Source organism: Corvus hawaiiensis, chromosome 16, assembly GCF_020740725.1.
Source record: "Corvus hawaiiensis isolate bCorHaw1 chromosome 16, bCorHaw1.pri.cur, whole genome shotgun sequence".
In the NCBI taxonomy this organism is placed as follows: Eukaryota; Metazoa; Chordata; class Aves; order Passeriformes; family Corvidae; genus Corvus; species Corvus hawaiiensis.
The window spans coordinates 6,832,396-6,849,132 of NC_063228.1; the positions used below are offsets into that span (position 1 = coordinate 6,832,396).

Consider the following 16,737-nt stretch of genomic DNA (forward strand, 5'->3'; position numbering starts at 1 on the left):
GCTGCTGGGGCTGTTGTGGTTCTCTTCTGCACTGGGCTCTGACGGGGTCTCTCTGTCTCTCCACATCTCTCCTTCCCTGCTCCGAATTCCCGGGTGCGTGTACAGAAGTGCTCAAGCTGCCAGCAAGCAGGAGCCACCGTGGGCTGCTGCCAGAAGGGGTGTCCCCACACCTACCACTACGCATGTGCCGTCGACACAGGTGAGCTCGGCCACGGGGATGGGGCACGGGGTCCCGGGCACTCTCTGAGCCAGCTGAACATGGGGCCTGTTGCTCCAAGGTGAGGGGTGGGCTCGTGGCTCACTGGCTTGCCAGGATGGTGATGCCCACTGTGCTGGCAGCACTGGCAGGTGTCACAAGCTTGTCTGGCCTCACCTGAGCCCTTCACACAAATGCTGTGGCTGCTTGGTGGCCATGGACCAGGGGGACACTGCATTCCCCCTACTCAGGGACAGCTGCTTTGCAGCGCAGGATGTCCCCTGACACATCCTTGTCCCCTCCTCACAGGTTGCTTATTAACCGAGGAGAGCTTCTCTCTGAGATGTCCCAAACATAAGGTAAGCCCAGAGCCCCCTGTGCACCCTGCAATGCTCTGCAGCTCCCTGTGGCATGAGGACCTGCCTTCAGAACCCAGATTCCTGGGGACACCCATACTGGATGCTCAGCTCAGTGTGGGCATCACATCCATGGGGGTATCAGGGGGGCCAGTGACTGCATGCATGACTAGGACTCCCCAGATGGGTCTGAAGGGTCTTATCCCCTTCCCTCAGCACAGATGAGGTGGTGAATGATGGTTGAACTCCTTCTCAAAGCGCTGTGTCCCGGGTGGATGCCCGGTATTGGTGGGGCGGGGGCCGATGGGGACAACACAGGGCCACCTCCCCCTGCCTCCAGCGGGATCCCCGGGCTGACACCTCCGTTCTCCCCGCAGAGGCAGCCGGTGTAGCGCCCGCGGGCACCCGCCCCGCCGCCAGCGAGGGACCGGCAGAGGAGGCAGCGCTGGAGCGGAGCGGGGCCGGGGACCCGCCGCTGCCCTTGAGCGCCCCGGGACCCCCCGGGCCCGCTCCGGGGGGGCGGAGCCAGCGCCGGGCTTTCCTTCCCGCCGGGTCCCGGCAAAACCCGGTCTGGATACGCGGGGGACGGATCGGGATCCCCCACCCGCGATGGCTGCACAGGGGGGCGGGGGGGTGTCCGTGTACAAGGGGGGGGTCCCGGCGATGTTGTCTTACTCTGGGGCCGCCGGACCCTCCGTGGGTCCCGGCTCTCAATATCACACTGATCTGATCTGAGATGTTGCCTTCAGCAAACCTCATGGTGTCTGTATATAGTTCAGCGGAGAAAAGGATAAAAAAAAAAAAGACCAAAAAAAGACCAAAAAAAAAGGAGAAAAAAGAGAAAAATGAGAAAAAAAAAAAAGGCAAACAACGGCCTGCTGTTTGAAACGTCACTCTGCTTTTTCTGTTTTGTTCTTCCATCTCCTGTTTGCCCCCATCCACACCCAGGGTGCTGGGGGGGCTAAGGTTGCTTGGCCAGGCTGGTGGGCACCCACTGAGCTGCCCCAGCCCCACTCCCATACCCCAAACCCTGACTCATTGCACCACCACCCTCCCACTCCATGTGGCGCTGGCACTGCTGGGCTGGGGACACCTTGTCCTGCTGTCCAGGACCCCCCAAAACCCACCCTCCTGCCTCTGCTTGGCTTCACCAGCACCCATTCTGTGGCTCGTCCTGTGCTTCTGCTGAACTCCACAATTCTCCATGCTGAATTGGAGGAGGAGGAGGAGGAGGAGGCATTTGCTTCCTCCTTCCACATGGGCCTGGCTCACCCCTCACTGCCCTGGGTTTGCTCAGCTCCCTCGGCTTTTGCTTCCTGGCCACCTCAGTGGAGCTGGGGGGCTGCCCAACACTTCAGTAACCCCTGCCCATGTCCCCAGGCTCCACAGCCCATATTTGTGTCACCCACACCCTGACACAGGTGGCAACCAACCCAGGGTGAACCAACCCCAAATCTCATCCTAAAAATGGCCACTGGCTGCCGCCCACCTGTGCAGCATCCTGCAAAGGGGGGCACACTGCTGGTCCCATCCGTGTCCCCCGTAGAGCCAGCGCCCCATGTCCCCACCACCTCTTGTGTCCCCTCCATCCCACCCACCCCAAGGTTTGCTGACCACACAATGTCTGTTATTTCAGCAGCTGCCTCGGACACAGGAGTGAAAAACACAAAAGAGGAGGTGAGAAAAACAAAAAAAAAAAAAAAGGGAGAAATAATAATAAAAATAATTAATTTAAAGAAGAAGAAAAAAAAAAATCCCTGTGTCCTTGGCAGCGTTGCCTGAAATCTGGCTATTTTTAGTGACATCTTGTACATATGACTGTAAAATGGTAAACCGTGTGTATTATATATTGCCTCATTATATAGTGTATATATATGTATACATATACATATATATAATATATATGAAGACTGTAAATGTTAAGACTAGTGTTCTTATTAGTATATTGCTTCACACTGAAGATTGTGTGTAACAAGCTGTTTCTAAAAGATGTTTATTTTCCTTAAGAGTAAAAAAACAGGTCATTGCATTCAGAGCGTCAATAAAGATACAACGATTGTTTTGGAAGTACGTGGCGCCCTGCTCGTGGCCTCTCTTTATCCTTGGGGGGCTGCTGGGGTCCCCCCTGGGCTGTGACAGCCCCTGGCTGGTCCTTTGTCCCCACAGGTCTTGCTGGAGGGGATGGGGTATGGGAACAGGGAGACAGCACTCGCCAGGACATCATGGGGTGAAGAGGGGGTGAATGGGGTCCCTCAGCACCCAGTGCCCCCATCCCTGCCACCTTTGTCCCCCCCTCCCGTGTAGCCCTGTGGGGACAAGGCATCCACAGCTGTGGGGGGTCCCTTGCCCCCCACTTTTGGTGTCAGCCCACCTCCAATCCAGCACACACCAGTATAAATAATCAGCTTTAATTGTCTGTACAAAACTCTCCAGCTATGAAAATACCGTTTAAAAAGGGAAAGGGGGAATGGGGGGAGGCGAGGGGAGGGGTCTATGTACAAGAGGGGGCGAAGCAAGGACAGAGGTGCACCCACCAGCCCCCCAGGAGCCCCGTGCTACCCTGCCATCCCTTCTCGCAAAGCCTGTCCGTGCTCCGGGGTGGTGGCAGCTCTTAACGGGGGGATCAGTGCTTGGGGGGAGGCGATAGGGTGGGGGACCCCTCTTAGCTACCATGGGCATGGTCGGGGAGGGGGCACTTCACCACTGCCATGGGGCCAAACCTCCTAAACCAAGCCCCAAACCCAGGGGGTCGTGCAGCAGTGGGACCCACGGGGGGCCGGGCAGAGACCCCAGGAGGGGCCCCCACCGTGTGCACTGAGGGGTACAGGTGGCACCGGGGGATGCAGGTGGCACCGGGGGGGTTCCGGTGGCACCGGGGGCAGCTGCCGCGCGTGCCGGTGCCCTGCAATACTGTGACAGTGTCACTAGAGGTCCCCACGCCCCGTCCCCCACGCGGGCTGGGGACACGGGCACGGCCGTGGAGGGGGGGGAGCCCACCCAGGGTACCCCACGTGTGGCGTGGGACCTCCACCCCGCGCCCACATCAGGCACCACCCGACCCCTCCGCACCCATCCCTTCCCCTCCAACACCGCTCCCTAACATCATCCTGCAGGGAAACTGAGGCACGGCCTCCTACCGCCCCACATCCCGCACGCAAGGGGGTGGCAGGGGGCTGGTGGCCCCTTCCCCACCTATCCCGACGTGACGGTGGTGCCACTGCCCAGCTTGATGATCATCTGCTGGCAGTCGTGCAGCGTCCGGCGGTCGCCCAGCTTGTCCAGCGTGCGGGCAGCCTCGGCCAGCATCCCCACACGCTGCCCCGGGCCTGCCAGGAAGCTGGGCGGGAGGTAGCAGCAGGCCAGCAGCAGCGCCTCGGCGTGTTCCCGTGGGGTGGGGTGGCTTTCTGGCTCGCCAGCTGCAGGGGACAGAGCCAAGGTCAGCACCAAGGGTGCCCGTGGACATCACTGAATAAATCTTGAGGGGCTCAGCATGGGGATGGGATTATTCGCCCACCCTGGAGCTGGTGCCACCACCAAAGGAGGGGCTGGGAGCTCACATGTCCCAGGTCTTGGAGTGCTGCAGGTGGGGTGTCCCACCCCATGACCCACCATCTGTGGTGTTGGAGTGCTGCAGGTGGGAAAGGGATGTCCCACTCTATGTCTCACCCCATATCGCATCATCCAAGGTTGCAAGGGTGCTGTGGGTGCAGATGGGGTTTCCCATTCTGTGTCCCACCACTCAAGAGTTGTGGGGACTGCTGTAGTGGTGGAGCAGGGTGCCTGCCCTATTTCCCATCCTCCAAGGTGGTTACAAAGGTATCCCACCCCATGTCCCACCACCCAGCGTGCAGGGGTACTGTGGGTGCAGAGTGGTGTGTCCCACCCCTGTCCCACCACATATCCCACCACCCACGGCTGCTGGGGTGCTGTGGGTGAGGAGCAACGTGTCCCACCCCATCTCCTACCCCGTGCCCACCTGTTTTGCTGCCCTGCACCCCTCTCCTCCGCAGGCTGCGGTCCAGCAGCTGGTGGGTGCGCGTGGGGCTGGCCCGGGCCATCAGCCTGGCAGTGGCTTCGTGCAGGAACACCTGGATTGGGGGGGACAGTGAGCACAGGCGAGTGCCGGGCACCAGGGGACCCAGCAGGTGGCAGGTCGGGGGGCTCACCCGGCGCATGGCGGGGCGCAGGGTCTGTGCCAGGCGCCGGAGGCTGCTGAGGTCCTGCTGGAAGCCACGGAGCTCCAGGGCGGATGCCTGGTAGAGGCAGCTGCGCTGCTGGCTGGCCCCCATCTGCTGCTGCCACAGGTTGGTGCGGGTGACCAGGAGCAGGTCACAGAGCAGGAGCTGGACTGCCTGGAAGGACAAGGGGATCGGGGTGAGCAGGAGGTCGGACAGACGGACGGGGGTGCCGAGGAGGTCCCTGCGGGCAGGCGCTGCTGCGCGGGACCCCCGCCGGGCTGCATGGCAGGGGCATTGCACTCCCAGTCTGACACATGCAATGCAACTACAATGCACCCCCGCGAGGGTCGGGGGCACCTCCCGCCACGGCTGGGGGCTCGCGGCCGCTTCGCGCCTCCCCAGCCCAGCTCACCTTGTCGATGGTGCCCTTAGGGGGGCTGCCCAGCTCCAGGCTCTCCCGCAGGCAGCTGCTGGCCTTCTCACAGTGGCTCAGGGTGGCCTGGCTCCCATCCTGTTTGCTCAGCAAGGCGCGGACAGCTCGGAAGGAGTGCAAGGCAGCACGGGCAAGGGGCTTCCTGCAAGGTGGAGGACACATGGTCACTGCAGACCCCTCACTGGGCATGGCTGTGCCCTTCTTCAACACCCACCAGGTGCTCCAAGTGTGTTCAGAGAGGCTGTGCCAATCCAAGGGGGAGGGGAGGCAGGCAATGAGGTTCCACCCCTGTCCCCAATGTCCCCAGCACTCACTCAGAGCTCTGCAGTGCCCGGGGCATGGTCTCCACCAGCGGGTAGAGGCGCTCAGCCCCCTCCTCATCTCCCTGCAGCCAGTGGATAACGATGCCAATGAAGGATGCCCACCACTTGGACACGGGGTCAGTGCCTGCGGGGTGGGAGGGACACAGGAGCAGGGTGTTCCCACTCCCATGGCCCCCCACATGAAGTGATCCCAATGGGGGATGCGCCAGCCTCACCTGTGACAGCTGCCAAGCCAGAGGTGATGGAGGGTGCGGGGCCAGGTGTGCCACTGACATCTGAGCAGCCATTGAGCAGCTGGAGGTACTCGAGGGCGTCGGAGAACCGCCTGTGGAGAGGGGCTGTGAGGTGGCTGGCTCTGCACCAGGCAGGGGGAGAGGGTGCCCACCCCAGCACTCACCCCTCTCCCTGGGCAGTGGGACGGCCGGGCTCAGGGATGGCCACACAGCACAGTGCCTTCTCCAGGAGGTGTTCACGGAAGAGCTGGGTCACCTGTGCCAGCGGGTCCACTGGGGCACAGAGGTGGGGTCAGCGGGTACACCACACCCCAAAATGGGCGATGTGGGGGTTTGGGGGCTTGGGATCACCTGGGTTGCCAGCGGAGCTGTAGATGGTCTCCCTGGGGACACCCTTGACCGCCCAGTCCCCATCAACGAAGAAGCGGTGGCCCAAGGGATGGCAGAGCCACTGCATGGCAGGGGGCACAGCCCCACCATGGGACAGGGCCACGCGCCGGGCACTGCAGAGGAAGGGGCGCTGCAGGGAAAGCAGGGGGTCAGGGGGGACCTGAGACCCCAATCCCAGGGGACACAGGGGACGCCCCAGTGCCCCACACTCACCGCCAGGAAGTGGAAGCAGCGGTGCAGGCTGGCCTTGATCCGCAGGGCAGCTGCCACATAGATCTCGGCCAGCGCTGCCACAGAGATGGCGTCACCGGCGCACTCAGCCAGGTTGACGGCGCTCAGTGCCAGGTTGATGGCCAGCAGATGCCCTCCAGCCTGCTTCCCTGTGGAAATGGGGGACAGGAGGCTCAGGCATGGGGTCAGGGGGTTGTGGGGACATGTGGGGCACAGGGGTCCCGTCCCTCAGTCCCCGTGGCATGGAGCTGTACCGGCGAGGTGGAGCTGGTGCAGACGGTGATAAGCCATGGCAGCGTCGCGGGCGCTCTGGCGGACATGGGCAGGGGGCGGGGGGTCCGGGCGCAGCCCTCCTGCACGAGCGGCCAGCCAGCGACCCACCCAGAGGCGCTGGAGCAGGTGGCGCAGGAGTGTCCAGAGCAGGCTGCAGGCCAGGTCCCCGTGAGAGGCCGGCAACGGCCGCCCCAGCGCCCCAAGCGCCGTCCGCAGGTGCTGGGCCCCCTGCGCGAAGTCTCCCTGCGCCCCGGAGAGAGAGGGTCAGTGCGGGCAGGGTGAGGGGACAGGGCAGGGGGGGCAGGGGACATCATGCACAGTGGGACATACCCGGTCGAGGTCGAGGTCGGCCTGCCGGCGGTGCCGCCAGAAGAGGATGGAGGGCTCGGAGTGGGGGCGAGTGACGGGCTCGCCGCAGACGAAGAGCCGCACCACCGCGCCCAGCACCAGCGCCACGTTCAGTGCCCAGAAGGCCAGCGTGGGCCACAGCCACTGCGTCCACCCCCATGGCTCCTCTGTGCGGGGATGGGGTCAGCAACACCCTGCCAATGCAGCCCCATGCCCACCCCAGGGTGTCCATCCCAGTGGCTTTCAATATGTGCCCATCCCAGCAGCATCCACCCAATGGCCTCTCCCCCACGCCCACCCCAATCATCTCCCATCTCAGACCCACCCCCTGCTAATGACCTTCACTCCATGTCCACCATGACCACCTCCACTCTGATGGCCACCACTCTGACACCCCCCATACCAACAGCCTTCAATTCGTGCTGACCCAAACAGCCTCGAACCAGGTAGCTCCTACCATACACCCACCCCAACATCCTGCACCCTGACAACAGCCTCTAATCCATGCCCACCCTGACAGCCTCCATCCCACACCCATCCCAACAACCTCCATCCCAATGCCCCCCACCCTACACCAGAGCTTACCCAAAGTGCCAGACTCAGCCATGATGCTCCTGCCGGGACCACCAGTGTCCTGGCTCTCCAGAGGGGCTGGGGAGCCAGAACCCCGGAGGAGGGAGGCCAGGGGGTTGAAGGAGAGGCAAAGGAAGACGAAGGTGCAGAGGGCCATGCGGGAGCGGTCCAGCATTCCCTGGCTGCTGGGCGAGGGTGGAGGGTGCTCCTGCTTCACCTGCATGGGCAGAGCTGCTGTGAGCTCAGGACACAGGCATGGACATGGGGTGGTGAGGCACACACATGGGATATCAGGCCCGGGATATAGGGCATGGCATCCAGAGCATGGGATACACAGCATGGAATATCGGTGTGATGGGGCACCGGCATGGGATATAGGCAATGGGATATAGGGCTTGGGGTACAGAGCATGGTGAATGAGACACAGGCTGGAATACAGGGGCACGGATTTCAGGGTATAGACATGGGGCACAGAGCACATTTTAGGGTAGAACAAAATTGCCTCCACACCCAGCCCCAAATCATGTGAGGAGCAGCCTCAGAGAACAAGACCAGGGCTCTCAGCTCTTTCTCCATCTGGTACACTTTGCCTTTGGCACCTCCTACATGAAGCAGCAGATCCCCTGTCCCACTCAGGGCAGGGAGATCCCCCCGGGGCCCTCCCTCACCTTGCCATGGTCACAGAGGGGGCTGTCAGGCTCTGAGTCGCTGCTGCTGTTGCTGCTGCCGCCACTGAGCGAGAGTGGGCTGCTGTGGGATGGCGAGCCCACGTCTGAGGGCGGCGGCGTCAGCATCTCCATCACCTCTGCCTTCACCACCTCCATGGGGGCCTCCACCTTGGCCCCCCGCCTGCAGTGGGTCCCCAGGGCGTTCGCGGGCTCTGCAGGAAGCAGAATAAGCTGATGGCTGTTGGGGGCATGGAGCTGAGCCCCCCCCACCCCAAGAGCTGCCCTTCCACTCACGGTTCTTCTGCATGGCCATCTTCAGGGCGAGGTTCTCCTGCTTCAGCTTCTGGTTGCTCTGCTGCAGGAAGCGGATGTACTCGATGGCCTTCCTCAGGATCGCCGACTTGTTGAGCTGCCAGTGGGCAGGGACGGTTGAGCCCAAATGCGGGGCAAAGCCCCCCCCATTGCCCGGCCCTCCCCCACCACCCCCCACTCTCACCTTGGCCTCAGTGCCCACCACCAGGTCCTTGAGCTCCACGATCTTGTCGTTGATGGAGGAGCGGTAGCGCTTCTCGATGGCGTTGTGGGCCGTGCGCTTCTCGCCCCGGCTCTGCACCAGCGCCGGCTTCCCGCTGGGCGCCAGCCGGTTGATGGGCAGCTTCTCCGCATCCACCACCAGCGGCACCGTGGCCAGGATGGCCCCTCCGCTCACCAGCGCCTGCGGGGGTGCAGGGTGGGGTCAGTGATGGTCCTGAAGCAGCCCCCCCACCCCGCAGCTTCCAGCGGTGGGACCTACCGGCACCTGGAGCGGGGTGGCAGAGCCACTGGCACTGGTGGCCAGGGAGGCAATGGTGGAAGTCTTGGTGCTGCTGGTGTCTGTCTTGACGGCCGTCAGCAGCAGGGAGTCAGCCTTGATGAAATGGGGCTGCAGGAGAACCTGAAGGGCAGTGGGGGGTCAGAGGAGCTGTGGGGGTCATCGGGACCCCCCACCCCTGGCCCTGGGCTTACCGGCACTGGCTGGATCTGTGGCGAGACAGACTGGGTGGTGGGGGCGGCGGGGGCCAGGAGCTGCTGGGGTGCCACACTCTGCACGGGGCCGGGCAGTGTCACGGGCTGGCTGGGTTGTGGGGTGGGCAGGGGGCTGGGCAGGGTCTGCCCCACACTCCCAGACTGCACAGCTGGGCATGGAGCAGAGGACAGCGTTACAAGAGCCCCTGGCACCAGCCCACCCCGCACAGCCCCATCCTGCAGGGACATGTCCCCCCTCCAGCAAGACCTCCATCCTGGGAGCCCCGATCCCGCCCTGCACCCCCAAATCCTCACCAGGGAAGCTGTGCTGGTTCTGGTAGCCCACCAAGGGCTGGGGAGTGAACGGGCTGGGGGACGCAGGGACGAAGCTGGGGGCCAGCATGATGCCGGGCTGGGGCTGGGGCTGGCTGCTGGGCACCACGGATGGCTCCTCCTTGACACCCAGCGATGGCGCCGGCAGGAGCGGGGCCGGGGGCTGCGGGGCAAAGGCGGCCACCCCGGGAGACCCCACGTAGGCGCTGCCGCTGGGGGCGGTGGGGGGCGGCTTGCTGGGACCCAGGAAAGTGTTGAGGGTGCCCGGCGTGGAGGGGAGCCCCGAGGGCACGGCGCTGTCCGGGGCACTGAACGGTGAGTCAAATAGCCCCGAGAAGTCACTGTCCGGCGTGTTGATCAGCTGCAGCATGTCTGTAAAACACATCCCCCGAGCCGTCAGCTGCTGCTCCGCACCTCCCAAGGTGGGCCTGGGCTGGCCCTGTGCTGCCCTCCCCACAGTGTAATATTTTGGGGGCAGATCCCCATAATCCAGGGGCAAAATTCCCCAAGAGCCCACGAAGCTGCTGTGCCCCGTTTCTCTCAGCCTCGCAGCCATCCTGCCAGTGGGGAAACTGAGGCACAGCGCTCAAAACGGGAGTGTCGGGGCTTGGCCAACAGCAATCTGTGGTTTTCAGCCTGGTCTGGGAATGGCAGGGCACACCTCAGCCTGTCTCTGATGTTGAGGGGGGCTTGTGCCAGCTCGTTCATTCATTTACTCTGTACTGGGAACCCGACAATCCCCAAATCAGCCCCTGTATCAAGGGGAGGGGGTGCTCGTACTGCGACAGTGGGGTGGCACCCCCGGGACGTGCCAGACCCCAGTGGCAGGTCTGTTTGATCAAAACAGCCCTCAGGGGGGCAGCTGGGCAAGCACAGAGCTAAAACAGCCTGAGAGGGGATCTATCCCACTCAATGGGACCTGAGTGCCCTGGGGTGCCCCCACAGACACATCGGGGCCTCTCCACTGAGGTGTCCTGGGATGCTCCCCCCATGCAGGGAATGCCCCCATCCCAGTACCCCCAGGTTCATCCCACCGGGGACACACAGACCCCAGGATACCCCGCACTCCGGTACCCCCAAGCGCACCCCCCTGCACGCACAGACCCCGGGATACCCCCAGGGCACCCCCCACGCACACACCCCCGGGATGTCCCCACCGAGCCACACAGCCCCGGGACACCGCCTGCCGCATGGGGTGCAGCACTCCCAGAGGGACCAGGACGGTGACCCCGCCAGACGAGGAGGAGGCGGCTGGCGAGGCGGGGGTACCTTTAAAGGCGCACTCCCTGCAGGTGGGAGTGGAGGGTCCCCAGGAGGAGGCTGCAGCCCCCGCTCAGCCCCGTGCCGGGCAGCGACGAGGCCCTGGGATATTTTAAAGCCATGTTCTCGCCTCCTCCCCGGGGCCCTCCCCGCGCTGCCCGCGCCAGGGCTGGAGCGCGGCCGGAGATGGGGTGATGCGACTCCGCCAATCGCCGCCTGCGCGCCCGCCGGCCGCCCCCGGACAGCCCCCGGCGCCCAAGGTGAGCCCGGCACCGGGTTACTCGCGGGCACCCGCCGCAACCCGCCCGCGGTTACTCGGGGTCACACCCCGTTAACCCCTTTGCCTGCGCCCCATCGCCCCCGGGGCCCCCCAGCCCCGTGTGACCCCCCTCACTCATTGCCCAGGAGTCCCCCCGCAACGATCGGGGTCTGCACACAGCTCTGTTACACCCAAAAAACCATTCAGCCCCCGGCATCCTGCCCTGTGCAGGTGGGTGTCCTCCCAGCCCCCTCCCTTCCACTCAAGAGACACACACACACACACCACACCCCCCAAGGCTCCCGCGTGATCCAGAGCAAAGTCTAGGGTTGCAGAGAGGGGGTGCTCCCTCCTGTACCCCCCCTCGCTTCCTGTTGCCCAGACTGGGGGTGAGCACGGCTGTCCCACCCTCCTGGCACCTTCCAGGTGTTCCTATCCTGTGGCACCCACTGCCACCCATGCCATCAGCAGGACATGGGCACCCACCAGTGCCACCTCCACCCCCGCTATGGGACCCTGTGGGGCAGAGACACACGTCTGTGGGTCCTGGCAGGTCCCAGCAGGCTCAGGGCACCCACATCCCTGGGCACACTTCCCACATCACCCTAGGGTTGGCACAGGCATGAGGGACAACCCGTGGCCAACTGGGGACCAGTGACAAACCCACTTTGGGCAACTGTGGGGTACGAGGTGGCCTGGCTGGCTGTGATACAAAGGAGCATGGCAAAACCCCACAGTGGGAAAACCTCATCCCATACGGCACCACTCAGCCCTGGCACAGCTCCTGCTTCCCTGCCCACGCCAAAACCTCGCCAAGAAAAGCAGGTGGCACCTGGATCTGCTTTGATCCACCCCAATCACCACTGGGATGAACCTGCAGACCTGGGATGCCATCTCCACCCCAGATCTCAGAGGAGAGACCACCACGGACCACACAGTGGGGCAGCTGTTGGAAGGTTCAAGTCCTGCTCCCGCCTTGCCGCGTGTTCCACCGGCTGTGCCGGATGGCGTGGACCAGCAGAGCTGGTGGAGCATGTGGCAAGGCGGGTGCGGGGCTTGCCGAGGGCTGGGATCCCCAATTTTTTGGAATCTCCGTTGTTTTGGGATCCCCAATTTTTTGCTTCCCCAGTTTTGACTCCCCAATTTTGTGGAAACGCTGAACTCGGCGCACGTGGTGCTATGGTGGTGGGAAGTGGGTCCCCTTGAGGAATGTGTCCCTTTGGGAAGTGGGTTCCCTCCGGGAATGGATCCCCTTGAACCATTCCCATCCCAGGGACCCCCAGACCGGTGGGGAGGTGGGTGTTGGCGGGAGGCAGCCCCGGGGCTGGAGCAGAGCCGCCCCATCTCACCACATGCCGGTTGCATGGGTTGGGAGAACCCAGGCGTCCTGGAGGGAATGACCGAGAGTAACCCCGCCGGTGACGTCACGGAGGGGCGGGGCTACCGGCGACACGATGCTGTGACCGGGAACGGGGGGGGATCGTCGGGGCTGTCCCGGTATCGGCACCTCCAGCCCGGGGGTCCCGGTGTCCTGTGTTCCCCCACTCCGAGCCCCCCGCTATGGACCGGCCCCCGGTAACGGAGCCAGCGCGGTTCTGCACCGACTCCGCGCTCCAGCAGCCCCGTGTCCCCCTCCCCACGCCGGGCCCGGCACCAAGCCCGGTCCGCCGGCCAGCACCGAGTCCTGGTTGTGCACCGATCCCACTGCCCCGGCCATGTCCCGGTACCAAGTTCCCTGACCATGCACCGAGCCTGGACTCCCCGGCCACGGCCACGCACCGAGCGCGCCCGCCCATTCACCGAGCCCCGGTTATACCCCCAGCCCGGTCCCGACCACGCACCGAGATGCGGTTATGTCCCCAGCCCGGTCCTGACCGTGCACCGAGCCTGGTTACACCCCTACCCCGGACCCGGTTGTGCCCCAAGTCCCGGTCATACCCCCAGCCATGTCCCGACCACGCACCAAGACCCGGTACCGCACCGTGCCCAGCCCCCGGCCATGCACGGAGCCTGGTTTTCCCATAGCCCGGTCCCGGTCATGTACCGAGCCCCAGGACTGCACCGAGCCCAGAGCCCGCCGTGCACCGAGCCCCGGTTACTCCCCCAGCCCTGTTCCGGCCATGCCCCAAGCCCCGGCCATGCCCCATCCCGTCCCCGCCGGGACCCACCGTCGATGTCGCTGAGCAAGGCCGTGTCGATGTCGCTGGCCCCGGAGAGGCCGAGGGACGGTGCCAGCCCCTCCAGGGCCGCGTCGTCGAAGGCGAGAGAGCTCATTCCGGCGGCTCTGGTGGCTCCCGGTGGCTCTCGGTGGCTCCGGTGGCTCGGGCGGCTCTAGGGGCGACGGGACCGCCTGCCCGCCATGGCCGCGCTGGCCCGGGCACAGACACCACGGGGACGAGCCGCCAAGTTGCTCCCGCGAACCGTGCCCAGAGCTGCCACCGGGAGAGGAGGGCGGGGGGGATGGATGGAGGCGGGTCCGCCGCCGCGTCCCGCCCCGCCCCGCCTCCCCGCGCCGCCCCGCCGCACCGGGACCCCGGCGGCACCGAGCAGGGACCCGCGGCACCGGCCAGGGACCCCGCGGCACCGGGCGGGGAGCTGGTGCACCAGGAGCTGAGCAGGCAGTAGAGCAGACTGCAACCCCTGAGCAGGACACCGTCCTCTGGGGATGTCACCGACCCCTGCGGATGTCACCGACCCCTGGGGATGGGCACCGAGCCCTGGGAACAGACACTGAGCCCGGGAAAAGTCATCGATCTCTTCGCGTGTCACTGAGCCCTGGGGACATCATTCACTCCTGGGGACAGGCACCCACCCCTGGGGACAGGCACCAAATCCCTGGGCTGGGCTCTAAGCACCTGGGCCGGGCATTGACCCCCTCAGTCCCAGACAGGGCACACAGGCAGCAGGTGGGAGGGCCAGCATGGGCAGGAGGTGGTGGCCGTGGCTGCAGAAGCCTCTGCACCTCGTGGAGGCCACGTGCTGGGCGCGAGGTTGGGCCACTGAACCAGCCCTCTCAAGGGCCCTGTGCCTTCTATGTCCCAGCTCCAGGGCTAAGAGCACATCCCACCTGTGCTGCCTGCCCATGGCATGGCCCACGGTGGGAGAAGCTCTCACCCCTCTGGTTAGGGACACACCAATGCTGCCTTGTGAGCCTCAGCTGAGCCCATGCACCCTCCTGAGGGTTGTGGGATCCAGGAAAAACGCTGGTGCCATTGGGATCAGTGCTGTGGCTACTGCCCAAGTGTGGGTCTCAGTGTGGGAGCCTCATGCCAGGACAATGCCATGCCCTGTGCCCTGCAGAGCTCCATGGTCTGTCCTGCTGCTGGGATTCATTTAGGACAAGAAAATGTGCTGCAATATCAGCTCTCTGGAAGTTTGCCCTCTCCTCTTCTCTGTCACCAAGCACAATCTGAGGCTACCTGGGAATTCATTAAACCTGGCTGCACCTTAGAAACTTCCCTTCAGCCTTACTGGCTCCCACGTGGCAGCACAGCAGGCACCCCTCTGCAGTGTGTGGCACGGAGCACCCCAGGGCTCATTGGGGACCACAATGAGCACCCTGTGTGTGCACGTGGTGGCAGCAGAGCTGGGGGTGCAGAGCCCTGCTGGTCCCCTCTGCACCCTCACCCCCACTCCAGCCTCCTCAATCCGGGGACATTGGCCTGTGCCCGAGCTGGGGACAAGCCCAGGGAATCCTGGCTCAGCTCTGCGCCAGCAGCTGGGGCAGCGTCACCCACACATTGGGCACCATCAGCTGCTTGGACATCCCTCACCCACAGCAAACATCACTGAGGGAAAACCCTCGGGAGATCCATGACCTGCCATGGGACATGCAGGGAACAATGTGCTTCCCTCCCATTTTTATTGGAGTCACTGGGGAGAAGCCAGGCTCTGTGGTGGTGCGGTTTCCCTTTCCCTGGTGCAGTCCATGTGCTGCAGGAGGAGAGGGCAAGTTTCCAGGGCTGGGGAGATGGATGTGATGTGGCCCCCATGGATTTAGAGCAGCCTCGTGCAAGCATGGGGGTCACAGACCTTTAATAACCCCTGCAAGATCCGGGGCACAGCTCTCCCTGAGGGATATAGAGGAACAAAACCACATAAACACAGAGGGGGAAAATCGCATACAAACATGGAGGGGGGAAATAATACATGCAAACACAGCTTAATCTTTGCACGAGCTGTGTGCAAAGCTGGATTTTGCCAGGGCCCTTCCCCGATCCCGATCCACAGGGTCCGAGGACGCCGGGAGCCCACACGTGGTGCTTCCCCTGCTCCGGGGTCGGGGGGACACCCCAGCAAACAGCAGCATCCTCCGTGCACTGGGGAAGGACGAAGCAGCGCGGAGACTCCGTGGGCCGGGTTTGGGGGCGATGGATTCCACGAGGGGTGGGGCTCCTCGGGGTGCGCTGGGTTGCGGAGTAGGGAAAACCCCGCCCGTAGGACCAGGGCCACGCAGCCAATAAGCGCGGCGGCCCTGAGTGGAGTGATTCTACATCACGGCTCGGGGCCCGCGATTACATCATGTCAGTCCTGCGGGGATGGCGGACGGGCCACGTGGTCGCTCCGGAGTCGCTGAGACGTTTTCCTGAGCGCAGGCTGGGAGGAAACCGCAGGATGAGACAGAAAACAAACCGGCCCCGGGATGGCTGGGCTCTGGCCGCCGAGCCGGCCGGGCGGGCTGGTGCGGCTCCGCGGGGCTCAGGCGCTGGAGCATCTCCCCGAGCGGCACCGGAGGCAGCCGCAGCTCCGGGACGTGCTGTGCCTGAACGGAGCATTCCTCATCTTGCTGCCACCTCGCTCAGCCAGCTGGGCTCTCCCAAACTTAGACCCCGGGTGTTTCCCACCTGCCAGCACACCTTAGCCCTGCGCTGGAAGCAGCGTGCCATGCTCCGTGCCCAGCCTTTGGCATCCTGCCTGCCCCGGAGGTTGTTTTGCTCTGGCAGAGCGCGGCGTTAATCATTAATTTGTGTCGCAAACAGATTCAAAAGCCTCTTCTCTCCTTCACTGCCTGTAACTTGGCTTTGCCAACTGTCCCTTCCTGAGCCACAGCTTGGGGAGATGCAGACAGGTTTGGTGGCACTCCAGTGCAGCCCCTGGTCCGGGTTTATTTACCCTCAGGTGAAATGGGAAAAGGTAAATGCCCCTGTGGTCATTTCCCATTTGCTGCCTATTCCAGAAAGCAGTGACACACAGCCTGCCCGAGGCTTTGCCCATATGGGGCTCCGTGTCATGCTCTGTGCCTGGGCTTGGCAGCCCACGGTGGAGGGCAGTGATGTGTGGAAGCCCCCAGCCCATGCTGGGAGTTTGCACGGTCGCTGTGGGAGCAGGCTTGGAGAAGAGAAGACCAGCAGGGTTCACAAATCTGGGGAAGCCATGCTCAGTTTGGGAAGTTGGATCACCAGCAGCTGGAGAGGCACAAATGGGAAAAACAAGTCCCTATATGCTTGTCCTGCTATTACACTCTTCCCTTTGCACTCACTCTGGCCCCTGTTGGAGGCAGAATTTGGGGTTAGAGGGATCTTTCTCTCATGAGTGTAACCGTGAGGCTGCGGAGGACAATGGGGTGAAGCTCCTGGAAGGAGCAGCCCCCTGCTCCAGCAGCCCCTTGCTCCCACAGCCCCCACTCCCACAGTCCCTGCTCCCACAGCCCCTGCTCCCACAGCCCCTGCTCCCACATC

At 63.8% G+C, this 16,737-nt stretch overlaps 2 protein-coding genes across 6 annotated transcripts in view; one reads left to right on the forward strand and one right to left on the reverse strand.

Annotated features, from left to right (window-relative positions):
- RAI1 (retinoic acid induced 1) overlaps nt 1-2,622 on the forward strand; it is a 74,699-nt gene extending 72,077 nt beyond the window's left edge. For 4 of the 5 annotated variants that reach the window (XM_048320353.1, XM_048320354.1, XM_048320356.1 and 1 more), the window contains 2 exons: nt 106-199; nt 506-923. In XM_048320353.1, coding sequence (XP_048176310.1) covers nt 106-199; nt 506-777 — 366 coding nt within the window. In that variant the 3' untranslated portion in view covers nt 778-923. The other variant, XM_048320357.1, reaches the window with a different exon arrangement.
- A 322-nt stretch (nt 2,623-2,944) lies between these two features.
- On the reverse strand, nt 2,945-13,521 carry SREBF1 (sterol regulatory element binding transcription factor 1). The gene is made up of 19 exons (XM_048320358.1): nt 13,228-13,521; nt 9,523-9,912; nt 9,208-9,377; nt 8,996-9,136; nt 8,699-8,917; nt 8,497-8,611; nt 8,203-8,414; nt 7,547-7,751; nt 6,944-7,128; nt 6,595-6,856; nt 6,323-6,489; nt 6,071-6,239; nt 5,884-5,992; nt 5,702-5,811; nt 5,478-5,610; nt 5,143-5,305; nt 4,719-4,904; nt 4,529-4,640; nt 2,945-3,968 (listed from the first exon to the last, which is right to left on the reverse strand). The coding sequence occupies exons 1-19, from the start codon at nt 13,331-13,333 to the stop codon at nt 3,745-3,747; spliced, it is 3,378 nt and encodes a 1,125-aa protein (XP_048176315.1). The 5' UTR covers nt 13,334-13,521; the 3' UTR covers nt 2,945-3,744.
- Between the last annotated feature and the right edge of the window lie 3,216 nt (nt 13,522-16,737).

What these genes read in the sequence shown, in the direction of transcription:
- SREBF1 (XM_048320358.1), bottom strand. Translation starts at nt 13,333, where the DNA reads ATGAGCTCTCTCGCCTTCGACGACGCGGCCCTGGAGGGGCTGGCACCG. An exon ending in CCACCCCGCTCCAGGTGCCG is followed by an intron (nt 8,918 to 8,995) that starts GTAGGTCCCACC and finishes GCACCCCCGCAG; the next exon opens with GCGCTGGTGAGCGGAGGGGC. An exon ending in GCTGCTTCCACTTCCTGGCG is followed by an intron (nt 6,240 to 6,322) that starts GTGAGTGTGGGG and finishes CTTTCCCTGCAG; the next exon opens with CGCCCCTTCCTCTGCAGTGC.